This window comes from Anabrus simplex, chromosome 5 (genome assembly GCF_040414725.1).
Source record: "Anabrus simplex isolate iqAnaSimp1 chromosome 5, ASM4041472v1, whole genome shotgun sequence".
Classification (NCBI taxonomy): domain Eukaryota; kingdom Metazoa; phylum Arthropoda; class Insecta; order Orthoptera; family Tettigoniidae; genus Anabrus; species Anabrus simplex.
Genome location: NC_090269.1, coordinates 218,366,323 through 218,393,498, shown reverse-complemented (window position 1 = coordinate 218,393,498; position 27,176 = coordinate 218,366,323). Strand labels below are relative to the sequence as shown.

Below are 27,176 nucleotides of genomic sequence, written 5' to 3'. Positions count from 1 at the left end.
ATGGCTGTCTTCACCTCAGGTCGTCCACGTACGTCTGACGATGTCGTAGAGCAAGTGAGACAACGCTTTGAGCACAGTCCTCGAAAATTGATGACCAAGAACTCAGTGTACACTTCATGCAAGATGGCGCACCGCCCCACTACCTCCCCGACGTCCGGTATTTCCTGAATGTATGCTTTCAGGGTAAGTGGATTGGACGAGGTGCACCAATTGCATGGCCCCCATGCTCACCAGACCTGACACCTCTTGACTTTTTCTTGTGGGGATTCGTCAAGGATACAGTGTTTGTTCCACCCTTACCAGCTCCTCTACCAGAACTCAGATGTAGAATCTTCATCGCAATTGAACGAGTCACGCCTGACATGCAGCAGCGAGTTTGGGAAGAAACCGACTTCAGATGGGGTGTGTGCCCCATGACCGATGGAGGTCACAGTCAACCTGTTTAGGTAAAAATTGATCTATTGTCAGTCAAGATGACACCAAATGAAAAATGAATAAATGACTATGAGCTGTCAAAGTTGTAAAGTCCTTTTTGAAACACCCTGTATATGGCATTAAATGCACCAGGGGCATAGCCAGGAGTTTTACTGGAGATTAGAAGCCGTCACCCCCATGGAATGTTTACAAAACGGAATAAAGAGAAACTGACAATGAGCAAGTGGAAGTCGGCACAATGGGTCTATTTTCTAAGAAGTCTCAAAGGTCGGATTTTAGATTGTAATCTGAACATACCATGCACTGTAAAATTGTAGCCGTCAGTTTCTGTACTTAGCCTACTCATTCGTGTACTTATCGCTGCATCCAATGCCAGAATGCGTATAGTTTATAATTATGTTATACTGTGTCAAAATAGATCTCGGTAGAAATGGAAAATGAATACCGTAGTCGCTTGCTGTTGTTGGAGAAGACCCGTGTTTCTCTATTCGCATACTCGGCACAAACAATATTCAGCTCCGTTACCTGCAGGCCTACGACAAGCTGCTCGCCACACAATGCAGGGACACCGCTCTCGATATTTCTCGAATTTTTTCACGAGAAATAGTACCTCGCTAGTCTTGAGAAATCTCGAAACCTCGTCTTAGACTGCCCATCACTAACTCTAACCCCCCCAACCCCATTCGGTCAATCCTGTCTACGCTACTGATATATACCACGACATTTACGTTCACATTACCGGGCGAGTTGGCCGTGCGGTTAGTGGCGCGGAGCTGTGAGCTGCGTACAACACGGTCAGGTACCATTACACCGCTAATATCAATGAGCTCCACGCCTAAAAATCTAAGGAACTACAGTATACAAGAGCTGTAAGTATACAGAAAGGAAAACATCGTAGAACAACTATAGCGTTGTGACCAAAGTGAATCTGAAAAGGTGGAAAGTATTACTGAGCCGTATCCGACCGGCCCATAATAGTAATTGGAATATTATTTGACCAAATATGTAAATTTTATTGATAAAAGTTACAGTCCAATATGTTAAAGTATCGTATCCCAAGATAGTTAATACCGGATGTTGAGCAAGACTGTAAGTTGCTGGATGTTGCTTCATATTTCCGCATGACCGTGAGAAAGTAAGCGTACCCACGCGCTGGCAAGGATCGACACGTGTATTACATGCTGACCAAGCAAGATATTTCAGCCAATGGGAATTTAAGGATTTGGCAAACCTGGAGGCTACACCGCGCCAAATATTAATTCCAGGATGACCAACATGCTCTGTGGATAAAGTCAGTTTCTGTAGACAATCGGTTTTCCACAGTTTCTGAAGTTAGATATATTTGGAAATGTATTATAGAAATTGGTGGAAGAGATTTGCTAATGTTTGAGCTGTGTTTTATAAATATATCACAATAAGTATTGTATCATCATACATGACGAACTCTCTGATTGGTGGTTGGTTTAGATACCAGGGAACCCCAACATTATTAGCGTCACCGAAGCCTCCTCAGTGACCCAAGCTCTGGAGAGCGTCACTCTGTAGTTGAAATTTGAGCATTACGGATGTACTAACTCGGCACTCTGTAGCAAAAGTTTGAGCAGTACGGTTGTACTAACTCTGTGACTGGTGATTGTAATTAACGTGGCGTTATTCCAGAAATAGTAACTGGTTCTCATTGATGCTTCAAATTGTGCAGTCGTAATATTTACTGTACTTGTGTAAATGAAGTAGTACAATTTTGACAAAGTTTACTTTTAATCGATAAAGACGGTGTAGTGACCGCTGAATAACAAGTGTGGTGGAAACGTGCTAGTGTTTCACTATTTCGCGACGGGCGCGTATTCGCGTGGAACTTCCGTACCGAACCGTGGGCTGCTTTTTAAACTATTTTTACCCTTTTAGTGAAGTGTGTTATATATATGTGTGAATCAGTGTGTTAGCTGATCTGGTAAAAGAAAGGGTATCTCGGCTCGCAGCATTAAGCAGTGAAGAGGTTATCAATAATAGTCTTCTGTGTTCCAGTGAATTGTTTTCCAGCAAGATGATGGATACACCTGCAGAGGAAGGAAGTGCATTCCCACATGTTAAGGATGTGATTATCATGGTGTAGATCCCAAAATTAGTGGGGATGTAAGCTGCTATCCTGGTATCCCGAGAGTCATCATAAAGTAAGATGCACGTATTATATATGGCATGATATGTAAGTTATGTTAAGGTACTAGGGCAGTGTAGATAGAATTTTCATTTTCATTTAAAGTAAGCCTGACGGCATGTATTTGTTTAATTTTGTCACTATGGTAGATTCGGATACGAGATTAATGCATGTTTATTTTATTTTCATTTTGCTTTATGATTAGATGTTTGGGAAAATGAGGGATTGATAGGATCAGTCATTGTTGTAAATATAGTACTTAGAGTAGGATATTCCGAGTTTTCCTTAAATATATGCTAGAAGGGCTAGATCGACAGGTTCATTTTTATATTACGTCAAACACGTATCAATTTATTTTATTTCGGTTATTCAGAGAGACAGGTATAGCTATTTTTGCATGATGCATGGTTTTTTAGAAGCTGCCAGAAGGAGCTGCAGAACGTTGTTGTTAAATTAAGATCTTTGAAGTTAAGTTGGATTCTGTTTGCCTGATGGTCTGCAAAGGACTCGAACAGCGTCTCGTTATGTGGAAAGGCCAGTAGGATTCATGAGGAATGATGAGATAATAATTGCATGCTTAATTATAATGTATTGGTGCAGGCCGATTGTATGCTTGACAAGATAGAGAGAAATTATGCAGATGTGTGTGTCTGCTTAGCGTCTTCTGAGTATATTGTGATCAGAATGGACAGTGTTAATTCCAGACTATTGAGTCTGATGTTGTTAAATGGCCCAAGCATGCTAAGAAGCGATTAATATACGGGAGTTTCCGTGTAGTTGATGATGGGCGTTATCTCATGGCAAACTGATTCCTGGCCTGTGTTATCGGCATGTGTGAAAGAGACAGTATTTCCTTGCGGCGGCCACGGGAGACAAAATCCAATCTTTAGCGTAGTGGAGTTCTATATTTCTTTACAGCTCGTAATCTACCCGGAAGTACATGACGGATGACCGCGCTATTGAGCGCTCAAACGCAGCAGAAGGAGGCAATGTTGCCCATTGCTTTCTTCATGACATCAAGGATTATTTATATGTTTTTCTCTTACAGGATGGTTTTACCTTATTATTTTGTGATTGTATACCTTGTCTCGTTGTTTTTAAAGGGAACAGCCCGAGTGCTGATGTATTGTTGGTTCATCTAGTTCTGTCTAGATCTTTTGTAGTGAACCGGGATTCACATTAGAAGCAGTGTAGCATTTAAGACTTTACTCGATATCCGATGTATATATATGTTTAGTTTGATTATTTGAATTATTGTAAATATAGTGTAGGATTTGCCCCTAGTATTTTGCATACCTTACATAGCGTCCGGTGCGTCTTAAGTATCTTTTCTTTCCGTCGTAAATTTTCTTTTAATGTAACTTTGATTTTACGGAAATAGTTGGATGACTCTCGGGAGTAACTTAATTTTGAAACCGTATCGTTGGGATGCGATAGTGTGAAACTCCATACCGAAACACCACATGGCAGTGTTTGCATACACTTGTTGCCATACAACATAAACATTGGACTATGAGAAGATACTCAGTCTTGATTTTTATATATGTTCTTTATTGAACTTGTTTTTCTTTTAATGTCAAATTTGTATTATCACTCATTTAACGTTTCTGATTTCGATTTATTTTATTATTTTGAGTTCATTTTTTACAAGTTATTATTTTTTTTATTCAATTATTTTCGTGTGATTTGATCGGGGATATTTGTTAATAAATCCATCTTACCCCCTATGATCGTTTCTCATTCGTGTTATACCTCCATTTCCTGTCATTGATTGATATTTTAGTGTAGAACTTCGACTTTTATCCTGACCCAATCGACAACCAACCCACACTCTGCCCAACCCTGAGTTAGTCGGATGTTCATACAGGAATGGAGGCATCGTCCTAGAGGGTATTTACCCCTGGGTACGGTACATATATATTTGGCGCCGCAACTAAGGGCAAATAGACACTTTGGCGTATGTTCGTATCCCGCTGGGAGTATTTTTGTGTTACCCAAAGATGTCTAGGTTGTTCTTACAAACTTGGGCAGGTCAAATTGAGATTTGCGAGAGTGAATGTGATTTGACAAGCTATTCCGAAGGCTAGATAGGATTAGGATCATGGTTCGAAAGCTGGAAGAGACCAATAATTGGTATCCAGATAATGATTAAATTTAAGAGAGGTAGATAGGTAATTTCGAACCATAGGCGCAACTTAGGAATCTGGCAACCTAACGTTCAGACAACTTGAGTCTAGAGTCCTATGTTCATTACTACGAATGATAGTAGGCGGACATGAAAGGGCAAGATTTCATAGGAAATCGTGTGTTTAGAAAACAGAGTAAAATCTAAATGCATTACGTTAGGGACATCGGCAAAAAGTTTGATTTAAATTATGTTAGGAAGAATGAGGAACATAGCCGATAAGTAAGGCGTGTCGTAGTAATAAAGGAACTCTATTTGAGTCAGAGAACTATAAAAAGATTTCTCTAATGAGGTAAAGTGGTCGATGACGTGTCCTTCAGACATGTGTTGATCTTGACATAGCCTGGAATTTGTGTGCAGATCAAATTTCAATTGCCAGTAGTGATAATTGTATTTGATTTAGAGTAAGGCTAGGAACTTAAGAGCGCCTCAGTCTTAAGAAAATGGTGATGATATTTGCAATGAATGCTGATGATTCAAGACTGGTAAACCTATACTGGAATATTAGTCTGGAGTCGGAGGTATTTATCGTAAATATGGTCCAGTACTGTTGTCTAGTACTTAGATTAGAGCCCAAAAGACAGGAAAATTAATGTTTGGATTTAAAGAATTTGGGGCTACGATATTAGTAATTTATTTTTGAAGTTATGATAACGCGTTTGTTTGTTATGCGCGGCAGAAGATAAATATCCCAAATCATAGGAAGCTTCTATATGGTGAATTTTGAGGCCATGTTTTCTTGATATTTGATTAACGTAAATCATAGAAGCTTTTCAGTAAAGTAAATGGTTTTCGTATGGAGTACACAAGATACGGTAAAGGATACTAGGTAGTGGCGAGCATCCCTGCGTTTTCTCAAATACGTATTTGGTATGGCGTTGACGATGAAGGAGTTGTTAGAGGAGATGGACAAGAGGGCAGAGCAGGCCGAGATGAGGGAACAGGAGCGTATGAATGAACTTTCGAGTAAGTTGGAGGAACAATTTAAACAAGCTGCAGATAGGACTGACGAACAATTTAAACAAGCTGCAGATAGGACGGACGAACAATTTAAACAGGCTGCAGATAGGACGGACGAACAATTTAAACAAGCTGCAGATAGGACTGACGAACAGTTAAAACAGGCTGCGGAAAAAAGCGAAGAACAGTCCAGAGAGACTAGACAGTTATTAACACAGGCGGCGGAGAAAACTGAGGAGCAACTTAAGGTGGCGACTAATGAGTTACAGGGGAAAATTGACTTCGTTCGTACATGCTGTCTAGAAGGCATGGGAAAATTAGAGAAACAGCTAGATACAGTAGAATTTAAAACACAGACGCAAATTGAAAAAATTAGAGATTCTGTTGAGGAAATTGCCGATCGGGTTACAGAACACATGACTAGCACAGATAAGCGGCTGGGAGACTTATCGCATACAGTAGAAGAAGCTACAGCAGAGATTACACTCCAGCGAGGCGCGATTGATAAGTTACGGATTGACACGGAGACGAGGTTGGAAGAGTTCACCGTGGACATCAGTAAACAAATTACTGAAGCTCAGCAGAATACTGAAGACAAAATTGATTTGAAACTTAAGATGAAGCAAAAGGAAACTGAGGAAAGAATGAAGGAAATAGAAACTCAGATTCGATTGGAAATGAAGGAGGACATCGCGGAGACAGGCAAGGAAGTCAAAGATATGATAATGGCTGATCGGGAAAGGAACAAGGAAGATATACAGGTACTTGGTTCGAGTCTGGAGACGTGGACAGAGGTTTCACAGAAGAATCAAGTGAAGATAGAGGTTGTTGAGAAGGAAATCGCCTACATGAAGGATAAGTTAGAATTGTTGGATTTACGAACGGACAAAGAACTCAGTAAATTAAAATGTACAGTGCAACAAACCATTATAGAGAAGGCACCCAGTCAAGTTAGCGATAACGTTGCGTTGAGCGATCTTCTACAGTTACCGCGTCAGGAGGTCCACTGTTCAACTCCAAATGAAACACATAATGTTCCTATTTACAATATCATGAGGAGCAATGAAGAAAAACCACGGAAGTTTACAGGGAATGATGAGAGAACACCTAAAGCTTTCTTGCGTGAAATGGATGACTTCTTAGCAGATTACAAGGTACCACCAGAGCGTAAATTGAGGACAGTAGAAAGATTTTTAGGCGATACCGTGGCTGAATGGGCGAATGCTTTCCGTTATACATTTACTACATATGAGGAGTTTAAGGAGGCATTTCTTAAAAAGTTTTGGGACGTATCTACGCAGCAATCACTGAGGATGGAATTGCATTCACGTAGATATCCGGCTACTACGCCAACGAAGTATTCTCCTTTTTTCATTTCTCAGATGCTAAAATTTCGTGATTTAGACATGCCCCCAAGCGAGAGCGAAATTATAGCGGCAATCTCTCGGCAACTACCTCTTGAAGTGCAGAGAACATTAATTGCAGCTAATGCTAAAACTGCAGCAGAGGCGGAATTGACTTTAAGACAGTTAGACCTAACATCTAGTCAAAACCAGCCTAGGTTGAGGCATGTCGAGGCTATCCATACGGTAGGGTTGGAAGAAGGAAGTAATCCACCGAAAGTAAGGAAGAGAAATGATTATCAAAGTTTAGGGACTCAAACAGCGACACATGAGCAAACCAACAGGAGTGCTGTACATCAGGATGGTAACTGGCAGCGGAGAGACAGAAGAGACCAGTTTCGAAGAAATAATTATCAAGGTAACAGCCTAAATCAGCGAGGATATAGCTATCCAAACGGAAATAATGGGAGAACCTATAGATACAAGTATAGAAATTATGGTGGACCCAGAAGACCATATTATCGTTGGGACGAGAAGGAGCGAAACCCCAGAGGAGGAAGAGACAATTACCAGGAGAACCGTGACCAAAGAAGAGAAGAATCAAGACAATACGTTGAAGAGTTGAGAGGAAAAAGGCAGGAGGAAGACCGGTGGAGAGGAGCCATACAAGCTAATGGTAACGAAGAATGTCATGGAGCTGAAAGTGTTGCGTACAGGGAATACCGTGTAAGGCAACAGGAAAATAGGTTGAATCCCAATGCTCCTAATTATGAGAGCCGAGGGACGGACAACAAAAAAAAAAGCACAATAGATGATGAAGAAGATAGCCTGGATTTGATCAATGGGAACAATAATGGTTGGACCGTAGTCTCTGTAGACAGTTGGATTGTAAGACCCGAGGATTTATTGGAAGAGGAAGTATCACAAAATTATCATTCGGTAAAGCGCTTACCCGTAATATATACTAGAGCTGGTCATTTACGAGTAAAAACTTTGGTGGACACTGGAGCGTCGATTAGTGTGGTATCTCAGGCATTGATTAACGAATTGAAATCACGCATGAAGGTACTCACTATTCCTATATCAAAATTGAAAGTCAGGGGAATTGTACCGGACAAGACAGCTGTGTGTAAGGAGCAGGCTCTTTTGGATATTCAAATTGGAAATTTAACTATGTCACATCCCTGCGTAATTCTACCAAAGATGGAATTTAATTTAATTCTTGGTGCAGATTTTCTTGGAGAATACAATGCCTTGATAGACATGGGAAACAATAACATTATTTTCCGAACACAAAATTCTAGTGAAGAGCTGAGATTAGACCAGGTTGAAGAGAATGTTGGAGATGAAAGAATTTGGACAGCAACTGTAACCGAGGGAAAAGAAGAATCTTTTGAGTTTCCTGTAAATTTTGTAGAAAATTGTAATGAGCTCGCAGAATATTTTGAGGCCATGACGTTAAACTTAGAAGCCGAGGAGGATGAAAAATTTTCAAAATTGTTACCAGAGAAGTTAGCGGAAGCACCAGTGAACGAAGAAGCCCGTGGGAAAATGAAAGAAATTTTAGAACAACATAAGAATGTATTCGGATCAAAACCAGGAAAAATACCTAACTACAAGTACAAAATTATTGTGAACAATTGGGAGCCATTTAAACAGAGACCATATCCCATTCCCGAGAAGATATTCCCTCAGGTGAAGGAACTGGTAGATGATATGGAGAAGAATGGAGTCATTACCAAATCGCCCACACCATTTTTGAGTCCGATCTTGGCTGTTCCAAAAGCAAATGGTTCTGTGAGGGTATGTTTGGACGCACGAGAGGTTAACAAGCGCCTAGTCCCCGAGTATACGCAGGCACCAGCAATTAAGGACATTTTAAAGAGGTTCGGAGGCATGGAGTACTTCGGCACCGTTGATTTAACTTCATCATTTCATCACATTGAATTACATCCAGAATCTAGTATGCTAACTGGTTTCATGTTTAACAACCAGACTTATCACTTCTTACGTTTGCCCTTTGGGTTAAAGAACTCAAGTTCCGTTCTTATCCGTGCATTGGAAGGCAATTTAAGTCCAGACATAAAATCATTTACTATCATCTACATCGATGACATAATTTTCTGTTCGAAAACAATCGAGGAACATTTGGACAAAATTGACCGACTTTTGGCAGATCTTAATCGCTGCAATTTCAAGGTAAATCTGGAGAAATCTCATTTTTGTAGCAGGAGTACCTTATGTTTGGGCCATGTCATCGATGGAAAAGGAATCAAGCCTAATCCGGCGAAGATATCAGCAATACAAAATTTTCCGAAACCTACCAAAATTAAGCATATTAGACAGTTTTTAGGACTTTGTCAATTCTTTTCGGACCATTGTAAATCATATACAGACACTGTAGCACCATTACAGGAGCTTTTGAAGGTGAACAACAGATGGAAATGGGGAGAGGATCAAGATGTGGCTTTTAGAAAGACCAAAGAGATGCTGGCGAAGGCAGTGAAGCTAGGCTATCCTGTATATGACCGTCCATTCATAATTCAAACAGACGCTTCAAATGTGGGCATAGGAGCGGTTCTGTATCAGGAAAATCCAGAGAACGAACCCAGGATCACTTATTTGGCATTCACGAGCAGGAAGTTACGTAACCATGAGTTAAAGTGGACTACAACGGAACTAGAAATGCTGTCTATAGTAGTTGCCCTAGGTCAGTGGAAGAAGTATATTTATGGATTTCCGATCATCATTAGAACGGACCATAAGGCATTAACTTTCATCCTAAAATCTAACGTAGGTAGCGACAGGGTGTACAGATGGTCGTTATTTGTACAACAGTTCGATCTGACACTAGAACACTGCCCAGGCAAATTGAATACCGTGGCAGACGCACTCAGTCGAAACCCGGATGAAGTTGAGGCTACTGTAAATTTGGCAATGTTGGGCGAAGAGGACCAAAACATTTTAGACAAATTACCAAGTTTAGGCCAAGAGCAGAAAAATTACGGACCAACCAAATTACTGATTGATTATTTTAATAAGGAACTCGAACCCGGCACCCCAGGTTTCATCGAGGCACAAAAGAAGGCATCCCAATATCACTACTTCAATAACCTTTTGCATAAATTTATTGACGAAGAACACACTAAATTTCGTATTGTTGTTCCACCAGTGTTCCAGATGGACTTGATATGGTTAGGGCATCATACCACTGGACACGCGGGCATTGAGAAAGTTACAGCTACGTTACAGGAAACATTTATTTGGCCAAGAATGAGGCGCATGATTCAACAAGTCTTGCGAACCTGTGACACATGTCAGCGTATCAAACCTAACACTTTCCTATTAAAACAGCAACCAAGAGCTGTATTGCCTACAATGCCCAGGAAACTGTTCGCAATTGACTATTTTGGAGCGTTACCTGCAGGACGTCGTGGTGTGAAATATATTCTAGTATGCATGGATGTATTTTCTAAGTATGTAACTTTGTGTCCCGTACAAAAGGCCAACACGAAATCCGCACTACATCAGATTAAAAATAAGATCATTCCGAGAATGGGTAAGCCAGAAAGCATACTAAGTGATCACGGTCCACAGTTCACCTCGCCTGCTTTCAAGAGGGAGCTCGATAGGATGGAGATAAGACATGTGTTGAGTTCAGTGAGACATCCGGAATCTAACCCGAGCGAACGTGTTATGAGAGAGATAGCAAAGTACTGTCGGATCTTCATACCAAGAGAGCACTGGAAATGGCCAGATGTAGTTCCAATTATCATGGAAAGCATTAATTCTACCAAGCATGAAAGTACCGGACAGATTCCCAGTATTATTCATCTTAACGAATACCCACAGCGTCCATGGTACGAGAAAATTCAATGTCCAAATGACCCAAGGCCGTCTGCAGAATTATGCATACGAGAGACTGCAGAAAAATTAAAGGCTCAGGCAGACAAGAGGCTACGCAGAAGCAGGAATAAACGATTTCATAGACAACTGCGGGTTGATGAGCTTGTACTGGTAAAACGTCCTCAGAGCTCAGATGTGTCAGCGCGTTTCTGTCAGAAGTTTGCTGAATTGTATATAGGTCCATATAAAGTAACTCAGGTATATGGAAATAATTCCTACAAAGTTTGTAGCTTAGACGGATCTACGGAGAAGGTTTTCAATGCCTCAAACCTCAAGCTTTATTATCCCAGAGGTCAAATTAGAATAGACGATATCCCAGAAGGAGAAGAAGAAGAAGGAGATATGGCAGAAGATGAGAGTGAAGATGATGGAGAAGAAGAGGAAAACCCGAATGATGAACCTGTGATGGTGGATGCAGATGACCCGGAAGAAGACACGGAGAATGTCAACTTCGCGCAGATGGAAAGAGACAATTATTCAGAAGAAGAAGATTGTGAAGAGTGTGGTGGTGTGCAGAGACGTTTTCATGCGTTACTTGACATCTACTACGACATCCGCCAAGATAATGATAGACTGTGGGAAGAGAATACAAATTTGCGAGACGGCAAATAGTACTAAAGGAAAGAGATTGCATATACCCAGATGATAATGAATAGTCAAATAATACATTAAGAAAAAAATAAATATTCCATATTCATTTTTTTCCCTGGTAAGAGGAGGATGAGCCGTATCCGACCGGCCCATAATAGTAATTGGAATATTATTTGACCAAATATGTAAATTTTATTGATAAAAGTTACAGTCCAATATGTTAAAGTATCGTATCCCAAGATAGTTAATACCGGATGTTGAGCAAGACTGTAAGTTGCTGGATGTTGCTTCATATTTCCGCATGACCGTGAGAAAGTAAGCGTACCCACGCGCTGGCAAGGATCGACACGTGTATTACATGCTGACCAAGCAAGATATTTCAGCCAATGGGAATTTAAGGATTTGGCAAACCTGGAGGCTACACCGCGCCAAATATTAATTCCAGGATGACCAACATGCTCTGTGGATAAAGTCAGTTTCTGTAGACAATCGGTTTTCCACAGTTTCTGAAGTTAGATATATTTGGAAATGTATTATAGAAATTGGTGGAAGAGATTTGCTAATGTTTGAGCTGTGTTTTATAAATATATCACAATAAGTATTGTATCATCATACATGACGAACTCTCTGATTGGTGGTTGGTTTAGATACCAGGGAACCCCAACATTATTAGCGTCACCGAAGCCTCCTCAGTGACCCAAGCTCTGGAGAGCGTCACTCTGTAGTTGAAATTTGAGCATTACGGATGTACTAACTCGGCACTCTGTAGCAAAAGTTTGAGCAGTACGGTTGTACTAACTCTGTGACTGGTGATTGTAATTAACGTGGCGTTATTCCAGAAATAGTAACTGGTTCTCATTGATGCTTCAAATTGTGCAGTCGTAATATTTACTGTACTTGTGTAAATGAAGTAGTACAATTTTGACAAAGTTTACTTTTAATCGATAAAGACGGTGTAGTGACCGCTGAATAACAAGTGTGGTGGAAACGTGCTAGTGTTTCACTATTTCGCGACGGGCGCGTATTCGCGTGGAACTTCCGTACCGAACCGTGGGCTGCTTTTTAAACTATTTTTACCCTTTTAGTGAAGTGTGTTATATATATGTGTGAATCAGTGTGTTAGCTGATCTGGTAAAAGAAAGGGTATCTCGGCTCGCAGCATTAAGCAGTGAAGAGGTTATCAATAATAGTCTTCTGTGTTCCAGTGAATTGTTTTCCAGCAAGATGATGGATACACCTGCAGAGGAAGGAAGTGCATTCTCACATGTTAAGGATGTGATTATCATGGTGTAGATCCCAAAATTAGTGGGGATGTAAGCTGCTATCCTGGTATCCCGAGAGTCATCATAAAGTAAGATGCACGTATTATATATGGCATGATATGTAAGTTATGTTAAGGTACTAGGGCAGTGTAGATAGAATTTTCATTTTCATTTAAAGTAAGTCTGACGGCATGTATTTGTTTAATTTTGTCACTATGGTAGATTCGGATACGAGATTAATGCATGTTTATTTTATTTTCATTTTGCTTTATGATTAGATGTTTGGGAAAATGAGGGATTGATAGGATCAGTCATTGTTGTAAATATAGTACTTAGAGTAGGATATTCCGAGTTTTCCTTAAATATATGCTAGAAGGGCTAGATCGACAGGTTCATTTTTATATTACGTCAAACACGTATCAATTTATTTTATTTCGGTTATTCAGAGAGACAGGTATAGCTATTTTTGCATGATGCATGGTTTTTTAGAAGCTGCCAGAAGGAGCTGCAGAACGTTGTTGTTAAATTAAGATCTTTGAAGTTAAGTTGGATTCTGTTTGCCTGATGGTCTGCAAAGGACTCGAACAGCGTCTCGTTATGTGGAAAGGCCAGTAGGATTCATGAGGAATGATGAGATAATAATTGCATGCTTAATTATAATGTATTGGTGCAGGCCGATTGTATGCTTGACAAGATAGAGAGAAATTATGCAGATGTGTGTGTCTGCTTAGCGTCTTCTGAGTATATTGTGATCAGAATGGACAGTGTTAATTCCAGACTATTGAGTCTGATGTTGTTAAATGGCCCAAGCATGCTAAGAAGCGATTAATATACGGGAGTTTCCGTGTAGTTGATGATGGGCGTTATCTCATGGCAAACTGATTCCTGGCCTGTGTTATCGGCATGTGTGAAAGAGACAGTATTTCCTTGCGGCGGCCACGGGAGACAAAATCCAATCTTTAGCGTAGTGGAGTTCTATATTTCTTTACAGCTCGTAATCTACCCGGAAGTACATGACGGATGACCGCGCTATTGAGCGCTCAAACGCAGCAGAAGGAGGCAATGTTGCCCATTGCTTTCTTCATGACATCAAGGATTATTTATATGTTTTTCTCTTACAGGATGGTTTTACCTTATTATTTTGTGATTGTATACCTTGTCTCGTTGTTTTTAAAGGGAACAGCCCGAGTGCTGATGTATTGTTGGTTCATCTAGTTCTGTCTAGATCTTTTGTAGTGAACCGGGATTCACATTAGAAGCAGTGTAGCATTTAAGACTTTACTCGATATCCGATGTATATATATGTTTAGTTTGATTATTTGAATTATTGTAAATATAGTGTAGGATTTGCCCCTAGTATTTTGCATACCTTACATAGCGTCCGGTGCGTCTTAAGTATCTTTTCTTTCCGTCGTAAATTTTCTTTTAATGTAACTTTGATTTTACGGAAATAGTTGGATGACTCTCGGGAGTAACTTAATTTTGAAACCGTATCGTTGGGATGCGATAGTGTGAAACTCCATACCGAAACACCACATGGCAGTGTTTGCATACACTTGTTGCCATACAACATAAACATTGGACTATGAGAAGATACTCAGTCTTGATTTTTATATATGTTCTTTATTGAACTTGTTTTTCTTTTAATGTCAAATTTGTATTATCACTCATTTAACGTTTCTGATTTCGATTTATTTTATTATTTTGAGTTCATTTTTTACAAGTTATTATTTTTTTATTCAATTATTTTCGTGTGATTTGATCGGGGATATTTGTTAATAAATCCATCTTACCCCCTATGATCGTTTCTCATTCGTGTTATACCTCCATTTCCTGTCATTGATTGATATTTTAGTGTAGAACTTCGACTTTTATCCTGACCCAATCGACAACCAACCCACACTCTGCCCAACCCTGAGTTAGTCGGATGTTCATACAGGAATGGAGGCATCGTCCTAGAGGGTATTTACCCCTGGGTACGGTACATTACGAATTTTTTTTTTTGCTAGGGGCTTTACGTCGCACCGACACAGATAGGTCTTATGGCGACGATGGGATAGGAAAGGCCTAGGGGTTGGAAGGAAGCGGCCGTGGCCTTAATTAAGGTACAGCCCCAGCATTTGCCTGGTGTGAAAATGGGAAACCACGGAAAACCATCTTCAGGGCTGCCGATAGTGGGATTCGAACCTACTATCTCCCGGATGCAAGCTCACAGCCGCGCGCCTCTACGCGCACGGCCAACTCGCCCGGTATTACGAATTAAAGAAACCACGAGAAGATAAGAAGATATGCATGACGAATAAAAGTTACTTAAGTGAGCTCTATGGAGCAGTATGAAGCTGTATGATAGAATGCAGAAAGAAACACGTCTGATCGTACCGCTGTAAATGAGACAGCTGTACGCAGGAGCTCATCTGTGATTTTCTAGGTGTATAAGTTAGATATGGAAAAGTAATAATAATAATAATAATAATAATAATAATAATAATAATAATAATAATAATAATAATAATAATAATAATAATAATAATAATAATAATAATAATAATAATAATGTTATTTGCTTTACGTCCCAATAACTACTCTTTTAAGGTTTTCGGAGACGCCGAGGTGCCGGAATTTAGTCCCGCAGGAGTTCTTTTACGTGCCTGTAAATCTACCGACACGAGGCTGAAGTATTTGAGCACCTTCAAATACCACCGGACTGAGCCAGGATCGAACCTGCCAAGTTGGGGTGAGAAGGCCAGCGCCTTAACCGTCTGAGCCACTCAGCTCGGCAATATGGAAAAGAATAGAATAGGCAAAAATCAATTATGAGTAACAGGAACTACAGTATACACGAGCTTTAGGAAAGCCTGGTAGAGTAACTATAGCGTTGTGAACGAGCAAATACCTGCGCGATTCGGGTCACGTAGGTATCAACTTGCATTCGGGAGTCGTTTCCTTCCCACTTCTATCCCTTTCCTTTCCCATCGTCGCGATAAGACATATATGTGTCGGCGGGACGTAAAGAAAATTGTAAAAAAATATTAGCTATGTGACCAAAACGCGTCTGAAAATGTAGATAGTTTTAGGAATAAAATATATGAGGTAAATAATATTTTAAAATGTGTGTGACGAATAAAAGTTAGTTCAATGATCAGTATAAAGTTGTCTGTTAGAACTCAGATCTTATTGTTGTAAATGAGACAATTGACAGTGAACACAGTAAAATTATCTCAGAGAATAATATCTTCTTCCTGCAATCTTTCTGCATGCCTTATGCATTCTGGCCAAACGAAAGTTGTAAAGCCTCCGATCGCCTCCTCCGTGAGTCTGTCAACAATTGCTCTCACTTGGAGCAGTGGCAGTGTGGTGTCAATATCTCGAAAGAGGTTGGTTTTAGGGCTTTAAAATGTGGTTATTACTCGCGTCGTGAGACTTAATATCTCAAACATTTCTCTAATTATTTCTCGGGATTTGGTGTTAAAATTAACCTGGACTTTCAAGGAGCGTTTAAGTTTATAAAAACATAGGTCATCGCTTTGGAAACGGCGTTATCCACTTGACGAAAAATACGTACACTTGCGTAATGCCTTTTTTCTTCTGAGCTCCAATTTCGTAACCCCAGATCAGCCCCCTAGTAGAGTTTTGGACATTTTGAAATTTTCAAGGGATCTTGGCGGTATCAAATTCTCCGCTGTCAATATTTTAATCTTATAGACTGCCTAGAGGTGCCTCAACTAACGTCCACCTCGTGTTTGCTCGATTTCAACATGGCGCCCAGCTCTGGGTTTGGCTGACTGCTGATCGAAGGAACTGCCCTCATCTTTCCTTTCTGTATGTTTCCTATTCTGTGGCAATATCGTCCTCAATGACTAACCAGGTTAGGTAGGCTGCATATCTTCATGAATTTTACAGACTCCCTCTCTGGATCAGCGGTGAAGTATCGGCCCCCGGATTCCAAGAATTGCGGGTTCAAACCCGGCAGAGGTTGTCGGAATTTTGAAAGGTGGAGGAAAGTCCATTCAGCATTCCAAATGTTGTACGATGTGTACAAGTAAAATATATTTGGTGACTCAATTGATGATTAGCCGACAACTCACCCAAAAGAGCTCTGGATCCTCTGCGATCTAGTAAAGTAAAACAGAACCGAACTTCGAAATAGATCCGCAGACAGCACAAATGGCGTCAAATCGAACTGATTACACACATTAGATGAGGCCATACTATTATTATTATTATTATTATTATTATTATTATTATTATTATTATTATTATTATTATTATTATTATTAATCCACAGCCTGTTACCAGTCATTCGACCGGGTCAGGAATGGAATGAATGAAGTCTCCATCTAGCGGAGAGGATAGGAAATGTGCCGGCTGCCGAAGTCTGTCGCACTCCTCTGGGGCAATGATAAATGACTGATAGATGAAATGATATTGGAGAGTTTTGCTGGAATGAAATATGACAGGGAAAACCGGAGTACCCGGAGAAAAACCTGTCTTGCCTCCGCTATGTCCAGCACAGATATTACATGGAGTGACCGGGATTTGAACCACGGTTTCCAGCGGTGAGAGGCCGGCGCGCTGCCGCCTGAGCCACGGAGGTTTCTATTATTATTATTATTATTATTATTATTATTATTATTATTATTATTATTATTATTATTATTATTATTATTATTATTATTATTATTATTATTAACCGTACGTATATAACGAATGTAAAACTAATTAACAATCTAGAATTCTCGTAAGTTTTCAGTTGTTTGTAAATCTACTCAGTGAAGTTACAGTAATTAAATGTCTGAGAAAATAATTATTTGTATATGGAGACCTATTTTCATGTGCACTGTTCTTTGAAAACTTCCACTTACGGCACACAATAGGTTTAGGTATCCTTTAGAAATTAAATAATTTCGGATGCTAATCAAACACTCAGTTGGTTGATGAAAAATTGACTCAACAATGAAATTTAGTTATACTTTCGCATCTACAGAACGTCCAGATGCGAACAGTTGTCTGCAGTGTTGCCAACTTAGCGGATTTTCCGCTAAATTTGGCGGAATTAGATGACTGTCGGCGGAGAAATATATCATTTAGCGGACAGAGGATTTTTTGGCGGAATTCTAGATTTATTATAGCGGAATTTAGTGTTTTATCAATTTTACGTTTTTTTTTTAATTTGTACTCCAGTCTGTCTCCAAGCTATTCCGTATTTCTTATCAGGAGCTATTAGTTACATGGGGAGAAAATCTTATTTGGATTTGATGTTATGAGATCATGGTATCATAAATTTGTAATGCGTGGGGAAAGGGTACTTCTCTTAGTTGACGAATGACGACAGAGAATGAAACTGTGAGAGAGTAGCATTTATATTTATGCTATGAAGGAAGACCGTTTAATGAACTGGCCTGTTTTGTGTGTGGCCCTTAGGTAGGGGATTCACCTAGTTTGCACCCGGCACTAAATCGCCTACAAGTTTATTATTATTATTATTATTATTATTATTATTATTATTATTATTATTATTATTATTATTATTATTATTATTATTATTATTATTGCTCATTTTATTGCTCATTATTTGAGATCGGATTTCTTGGCGGAATTTTAGCGGATTTTTAGTAGTATTTAACGGATCTTGAAAATACAAGTTGGCAACACTGGTTATCTGACTGATGAGAATGAGGCGATTCCAATCGATAGTGGCGGTTCACACATGTACTATTTAAAAAAAATTATACTGGGATTCATTTCGACTATTTCCTCGGAGAAAATTCCTTCTGCCATGAAATAAACAAATAACATATATCCAGTATAATGTTATAACGTTTCTAGAAATACACATTGGCTTATTTCAAAGTCATTCTTAAAGAGTGGCAACTTTACCTGGCAGGAGTCTTGTCCGCCGTTCTCGAATCCTGCACAGAGGAAGATCTCAGGAATGTACTCGTGCCTTCCCGCTCGAAGGAACATGGATTTGCACTTGTCATTACTCACAATGGGCACTGACACCTGCAAAATAATACACAAAGAATAATTGAATATAAATGTTTAACTTGCTTTCCAGGAAGTCATCAGTGGTTCATTAAGCATGACGAAATAAAAACTGGCATCTCAATAAAGCGAATTTACGTATCCCGTTACCTGTAGTCCTTAGGTCCTTAGGAATTTTTAAAATAAAGGAAATGTTGGTTCTGTCTCATGTGAAGAGAGTGGCGTGATCAATGTGCAATTTCGATTTGAATTGTCCGTTTTAAGTTTGGTGGGTCAAGTAAAGTTTGATACTTTAGGCATTAGAAGCTTTAAAATAGACAAGAAATTACTGTCGGATAAAATTTCCCACATTTGCTTTCCAACAAATTTAATTTCAAGCGATTCTATGATTCCAACACAACCCTTCCTTGGCGCATTGTTACTATTATTGGCAATGATTGCATTATGATTAAATTGTGATGTGGGAGCTGAAAGAGCAGACCAACACCTTGGAATTTTCAGTAGCTGGCTCAGAAACACAGTGTAATTAGCACACCACTATATGCAGCTTCGAGGATTAATTTGATTATCCCATTATTTCCTCTTCAAACTTTATCTAATGAAGATAGCGGAAGAAATAAAGTAAGTATCTGGTCACCAATCCATTGACTGGTGACTGCTTTACTCACATCGGCCGAAATCCAAATGTTGTTAATCGTGTAGGTATTTTACATCTACCTATACAGTGTTCTTAATAACGTTGTATGAAATGTCTGGTTACAGTCTACTATACCCCTGAACATGGCATGCACAATTATTTCAAGATATATGATGATTTTATTTTCACATTGGATTTCAAGACAGTGCTATAATGGGGCGTACTAGGTAAGTTTAGAAGTTTGCTATTGCTTTCCTCACTGAGGCAGAGTGTGCTATTGCAGCACAATTGATCTTGTCAATGACACTTTTATTAGTATCGAAATGCAATAGTGCTCTTTATGTTAATGCTTATCATCTGCCATATCTGATTAGCTTTCCTACTGTCACAGACATAAAGGATACAGGTACTTCAGTGAAAGCTACACTTTGCTGTGGGTTTGAGAGACTTGCAAAAATACGTGATCTACTGAGAAATAACGACAAGCAGACTGACATTCTATTATACCAAAATATGTATAAAGGATACAACCCTGTAAACGTTCTTCATCTTACCTCTTGTAAGACGGAGGGTAGAGTGCCTCCTTCACTGAGCCGTCCCCAACCAGTTACTGTTGCGTTCTCTCCGATGAGTAGATCGTCAGAGGCAGGCAGGCAAATAGGAGCGATATGAGGAGCGAACTCCAGAGGAGATTCTAGCTGTACTAGTGCCAGATCATATTCGTAAGTGAAGAAGTTGTACTTGGGATGAACCACTTTGCGTCCTATCCCACGCTCCAAGAACGGGTACGGCTCCTGAACGCTCGAGAAGTCATACTCGCCCACGCGGATGCGAATTTGTGACGTCAGCAAGCTGCAAACACAGAATTTAACAGGAATTAAATGGTTGCTGTTGATTCACTTGTAGGTTAGGCATATGTTTGTCGCCAGATCCTTGTATATGGAACTGGTAGAATCAAGTACAATAATAATAATAATAATAATAATAATAATAATAATAATAATAATAATAATAATAATAATAATAATAATAATAATAATAATAATAATACCTGTGACACGAAGAGAGTCTCTTCCTAGAGTTAAGCAACACTTTAAACATCTGAATATGATGAAGTCTTGTGGAAACAAGCAGAACATAACATTACTATGTAAATTCATGTTCATAAAAACCAGAACATCTTGAAAGACTAGAGATAGGAAGTTTATATTCACAGGACAGGACATGTGCACTAGTATGTTCTGAAGAAATGATTAGCATTTGAACTATGTCAGCCCTCAGGTTCAAGGTCCACATCGATATCTCGGTGCACAACCTCCGACGGGTAAAATGTGCCTGCGGCGCTCGTTGTCGCTATAAACCGAATGTAATGGGCCAGTGTGACTTGAGCAGACGTGCAGGATGCCTCGCAGACGTATGCGAGAACCGTACCGTCAGATGAGTGAGTTACGCGCATTATGGGCATGAGAGAACGTGATGCATCCATCGGGGAAATTGCTACTCGTGTGGGACGAAGTGTGTCGGTAGTGCAACGGGTGTGTACAGAATGGTTCACAGAAGGCCGCAGAACATGGCGAGATGTGTCTGGTCGCACCGCCAAGACCACCCCATGAGGAGATCGACACCTCCTCCGAATGTCATTGCAGGACAGATCTGCATCCTCCTCGACTCTGGCGCAACAGTGGAACAGTGTACCACATCGTACACTATCACGAGTGGCAGTCCGTCGCCGTTTATTACGGTCTGGGTTCCCGGTGCGTCGTCCTCTTCTCCGCCTACCCTTTAGTAATGTGCATAAACATGATAAACTGCAGTGGTGTATGGAACGACGTCACTGGGGACAGGAATAGCAGCAGATAATGTTTTTGGACGAATCCAGGTTCTGTTTGTTTGAAAATGATGGCCGTATTTTGGTTCACCGTAGACAGGGGGAGAGGCATCGCATTGACCTCATTCGCACAAGACATACAGCGCCAACTCAAGACTTTATGGTGTGGGGTGCTATTGGGTACAACCACAAATCACATTTGGTGCGTGACCAGGGCACTGTGACCATTTGGACCTACGTGAATGACATCCTGTGACTCGTAGCCATACCCTTTCTGCACGACATCCCAGACGCCATATTTCAGCAGGACAATGCGTGACCATATCTTGCTGCACGAACACGTGCCTTCTTGTTTACACAGGATAGCAGACTGTTGCCCTGGCCCGCCCCACCACCGCACTTGTCGCCAATCGAAAATGTGTGGGATATGGTGAAACGACGGGTGCGGCGCTGTGACCCATTGCCAACCACCAAAGGTGAACTGTGGAACCAGGTGAATTCAGCATGGATGCCATTCGAACGTTATACGCGTCGATGCCATCACGCATGGGACAAGTTATCAGTTCTCATGGAGGACCCGGTGCCTACTAGGCAACAGGACACATGCTGAACCTAGGTGACTGAAATACTAATCGTTTCTGTAGTACGTACTAATGAACATGTCCTGACAATATGAAATTCCTATCTCTATTCAAGGTGTTCTTTTTTTGAACTTGAGCGTAATTCTGAAGTCTGCCGATATATATCACTGGTTTGATGTAGGATACCACCTAGGAAATTGGATTGAACTCTCTTTAGTGAGGAAATGTAATGGTGTGGGGTTGGCATTACCGTACAGTCACTGGTAGTTCTAAGGTTGCCCCTACTAACTTTTAAATTTAAATCAGCCAATCATAGCGTGATGATATCCATCACTTAAGACTGCCAGCATCTAAGGTGGGTGGCTTACTTCATCCTAATAATGTGAACACATTTGCGTGTGGTGACGAGGAGATACCAGCATTCCCCTTGGCTTGTAGCGGTTAGGGTTGTGCCACGTCTACTTATTTTAATGTAGGATTTTGTAAAATGTAGTTTTTCTAGGTTTCCAAGCCACGAATGTAACCATCCGAGTGGGTGTCATGTCATAAGGAAGCACGAGTGTGGACCCTTGTTTCCATGATTCATTTTGATTTCTCGTGACTAAGTTTTTCAAATTATAATCTCTCGAATTTTCGATCGTTGATTTCCCCTTCTTAGTCAAAATTGTATGGATTATTCACTTTGTCACTGAGCCTTCTTCCCCATTAGGTTTTATTGTGATCATGTCATGGGATTGCTTGAGTGGGTTCAGCTTCAGCTTCTGTTTGTGTCTGGCCTATTTTTCTCTTGAACATTTAAATTAATTTTCTTTTGGCCTAGTAGTATGAGCTTTTGCTTCTGTTTGTTCTGGATCCTAGTTGCTTCCCTATGGAATAAGCCATCAATGTTTCTTTTTCCCTCTGGGAATAAATTAATAAGGTGCCTTAACTATTAGGTTGTTAAGATCTTGAAGGATGGAGTTCAATCTGTCTGTGAAACGTGAACCAAACTGAGCCTATTTTAGTAAAGACTATCTATTACTGTGAAGACTTAAGGGACTTGATACAATTGGGAACTTATTCTCCCCAAGCAACTTCGAAGATCAGTGAAAAATGAAATGGCGTATGGTTTTTAGTGCCGGGAGTGTCCGAGAACAAGTTCGGCTCGCCAGGTGCAGGTCTTTTGAATTGACGCCGTAGGCGACCTGCGCGTCGTGATGAGGATGAAATGATGATGAAGACGATACATACACCCAGCCCCCGTGCCAGCGAAATTAACCAATTAAGGTTAAAATTCCCGACCCTGCCGGGAATCGAACCCGGGACCCCTGTGGCCAAAGGCCAGCACGCTAACCATTTAGCCATGGAGCCGGACTCGAAGATCAGTGAGTTGTTGTTATTGTTTTCCGAATATTTATTCTTGTTACTTGTTGTTATTTAATTTTTAAGAAGAAACAATCGGAAACAGGATAGGAGAGACATACAAAATTTAAATTTTCTCTTAAGGTTAGTCCCGACCTTCGACCCAGCCGCTTTTCTCCCATCTCCTACCCTTATGGTGAAAATATAATAATAATAATAATAATAATAATAATAATAATAATAATAATAATAATAATAATAATAATAATAATAATAATAATAATAATAATAATAATAATAACGCTCGACCATTTCCCTACTATTAAATGGGAGGAAGATAATGCCATAATATGCTGAAACTTTAATGTATAAATTCTATTTTTAGGCTTATTTATTAAATGGTCCTTATTAACAGTTCATTTTTCGAGGTTTACTATTGCTTCCTTCGTGTCTAAATACATTTTATACTTCAGATGTTCTAGGCAGACATATGGTATTAATACTGCAGTAATTTTTATTGCAACGGATTGCTTTTACCTACGCCGTGGAATTTCTATCTCATCTGCAGGTTAGGATGAGTAAAATAGCATATACTCAATTCGATCAAGTGCACTACACTTAAAAACAGCGATTTGTAACGTTTTTCTAAAGTCTACGGACTGTTCGGAGATTTCATAGTCGTATTCCAGATTTGGCAGCGGTTATCCACAATAGCGATTTTGCTCTCTCTCTCTCCCTCTCTCTCCCTCTCTCTCCTTCCGTGAACATAGTGATTATCAATGATGACTGCGGCACCTGAAACGAATCTATTTTTAAATTCATATATTTATTTCTTGATATATATATACTATATATAGAATATTGTATTAACCTCCTAAAGTAGAACAGCATCTGTATTTCTGCATATAATTCATAAGATATTTTTCCCCCAAGGAGAATTTTGGAAAACCGCCAGTGTTGTGAATGTGTACCAAGGGATTACAAATTGAAATGGCATGTGGTCTCTGGAGAGGCCTTGTGCAACTCATTCGATTTGATGCCGTGGATGACCTCCGCGGTCTGTGAAGATATGACCCTCAATAGAGCGAATACTAATGTTGAAGACGGCACAAACATCCAATCCACGAGCCAGAGGAAGTAACCACTGAAGATTATAATCCCCGATCCAACCGATAATTCAACCCGGACAAAGTAAAGTACGTACACGGAACAATAATGTTATTGGTTTTAGGTCCCACTATCTACTTCTATGGTTTGTGGAGACTCCAAAGTGCTGAAATTTTGTCCCGCAGGAGTTCTTCTACGTGCCAGTAAATCTATGGACACGGGACTGATCTATTTGAGCACCTTCAGATACCACTAGACTGAGCCGGGATCGAACCTGCCAACTTAAGCTCAGAAGGGTCGTCGCAAATGGAGGTGAGCTGCATGCACCATTTTAACCGAATACAAATCCTCTTGTAATTTTTTAGGGGTTTGTTAGTACCGGGAATTGAACCCAGGCTTCCGAGGACGACATCTAATAGCGCTAACCGTTACGCTATGGAAGTGGACAAAGAACACTTGTATTTTCGCATCCCCCGGGGTGGCGCAGCTCTTTCCAGCCCCTCCGCAAGGGAGGTTAGCTGCATGTACTTTGTGTAAGCACCAGCTCTCCTGCCAATCTTAAATCTCTGGCAGTACCGGGAATCGAACTCTCGCCTCTGAAGATGGTAAGTACTCTACGGAGGTGGATAGTTACGTTAGTTTGCACTTTGCACCTTCAAATACCACTGAACTGAGCCAGGATCGTACCTAACAACTTGAGCTCAGAGGGCCAGCGCTCTACCGTCTGAGCTACTGAGCCCGGTAAATACGTGGAATTTCTTTCGTCACCCACTCTGTATAACAGTGATCTTTAAGCTGTTGTTGTTGTTGTTGTTGTATTTTTTCTCGTTCTCATTTTTAAGCTTGGGGCATTGCGTGTTTGAGGTGTGTATAATTAACTGTTTTGATGTTGTGTTTGTATTGGTGTGTGCATTCATTATGGTTTTTTCCTTGGATTAGGAAGGACGAGGTCATGACCTTGAGAATATACCATTCGAGCATTTATGTGAAGATTAATTGAAAGAATTACTTCGAGAACAGCTGACGATTGAAATTTGAGCACAACTACCTCCTGAATCCGTGCCTGTTGGTCACACTAGCTGACATTTTTTACAAGCTGAGATTAGTGACACTGATTCAGAAGACAGATATCATAAAGTTTTGAGTAAACCTGTTTCACTCTTCTAACACTCTATGTTATCTTATTGATATCCACGTTAACATGATCACGTACCGGTAATGAAGAGTTCTTTCCGTGAGTGAGCTTTGAGACACGATGATACTTGTGCAGCCGTCTGGTGAATTGTCCTACAATGACACACTTGGATTCAGTCGTGAGACTAATTTAATTGTTAAGCTTTGATTCCCTCGCCAAGCACAGATGAGAAGCCAAGCATGAAGAGTGTTTAGATGTTCTCACCGGGGGGTTCCTCATAGTCTCAGCAAGTAGGGCAATAACAGGATTCGGAATCTTTTGTTTAATCTTTCCTCAGATATTTGCTTTCCTTACATTTATCTGAGATTTTAAGTACATTCAACACCTACTTTTATAAGGTTTGTCTCTTCAGATCTCATAACTTAGTTGTTTATTCGTTTTTACATTCGAATTGAGCCTCTATGAGCTGAGTTAACAACCAATATTTCATTTCCAGTGTTTAGATCTTGTTCGTTTGACGGCTTTGACATCCTGCGAATACAGTATCCTCGAAATACATCGATCAGTGCCTTCTTTTGCTCTTCTGGGGGAGAGAAGAGTATTCTAGGTTCTAATTCCTGATGGATTGTGACTATTCGTCTAAATTCAGCCTTCTCACTGATTTTATATTCTAGGATACCGATCTTTCTCATGTTTGTGGGATCATCTCCACTTTATCTTCTTTGTTCTTGTGAAATTCCAGATAATTTTAATCAGTGGCTCATTAGCCATACGGATAATATACCCATAGAACTGTAGCCCTTCTTTTAATTGGCAATGTTATTGGTTTTGCTGTATAATTTCTCATTAAATCTTGATAATACCTGCCAGTTAGCCCAATTGTTGTCTAAAATCTTTCGCAGTATCCTACGTTCTCTTTCTACTGGCAGGTCGACCTGTTCCTGTCTTGTCATAGTCGGTCTCCGAAGCGTATAATCCTTCTGGTTTAACAACCGTGCTGTTGCATCAAAGCATGCTCCTGTACTCAGTGTTTTCATATAGTTTTTCATCGGTTGATATGGTCACTCTGATTTTCTTACCCTGACACTGATGCTGGATTACTTCATTCCTATACTTGAATTTCTTGAACCGTCCAATCTTTCCATAGTATGTGATCACCCATTCTGGTCCATATTCGTCATGTACTTCGTCTTCTTAGTTATTATTATTATTATTATTATTATTATTATTATTATTATTATTATTATTATTATTATTATTATTAAATGACATGTAGGGATTGATTCAGTTAGGTAGAAATATAGTAAGCAGTTTTTCCTATACCGACGACTTGGTCTTAATAGCTGACTGTGCAGAAAGCTTGCAATCTAATGTCTTGGAACTTGAAAAAAGTTGCAATGAGTATGGTATAAAAATTATCAGTTCTAAGTCTAAAGTGATGTCAACAGGGAAGAAACCTAACAGGACCTAATGTCAAGCGGGGGATACAAAATTAGAACGTATAGATTACAGTTATTGAGGATGTGTATTCTATTCTCCCAGGAAGGTAGTATAGTGAAATTGAATCAAGGTGCTGCAAAGCTAATACAGTGAGCTTGCAATTGCGATCAACAGTATTCGGTAGGGAAGAAGTGAGCTCTCGGTCGAAACTTCTTTACACCAGTCTGCTTTTAGACCGATTTTGGTTTACGAGTGTGAACGCTGGATGGACTCAGGATATCTTAT

General features: G+C 39.9%; 1 protein-coding gene across 2 annotated transcripts in view; it reads right to left on the bottom strand.

Annotated features, from left to right (window-relative positions):
- Sb (Stubble) overlaps positions 1–27,176 on the bottom strand; it is a 346,527-nt gene that overhangs the window by 12,507 nt on the left and 306,844 nt on the right. For both annotated transcript variants that reach the window (XM_067148445.2, XM_067148447.2), the window contains exons 7-8: positions 20,014–20,311; positions 18,715–18,840 (exon numbers count right to left, since the gene is read on the bottom strand). In XM_067148445.2, the coding sequence (XP_067004546.2) occupies positions 18,715–18,840; positions 20,014–20,311 (424 nt within the window). The remainder of the gene's footprint in view (positions 1–18,714; positions 18,841–20,013; positions 20,312–27,176) is intronic.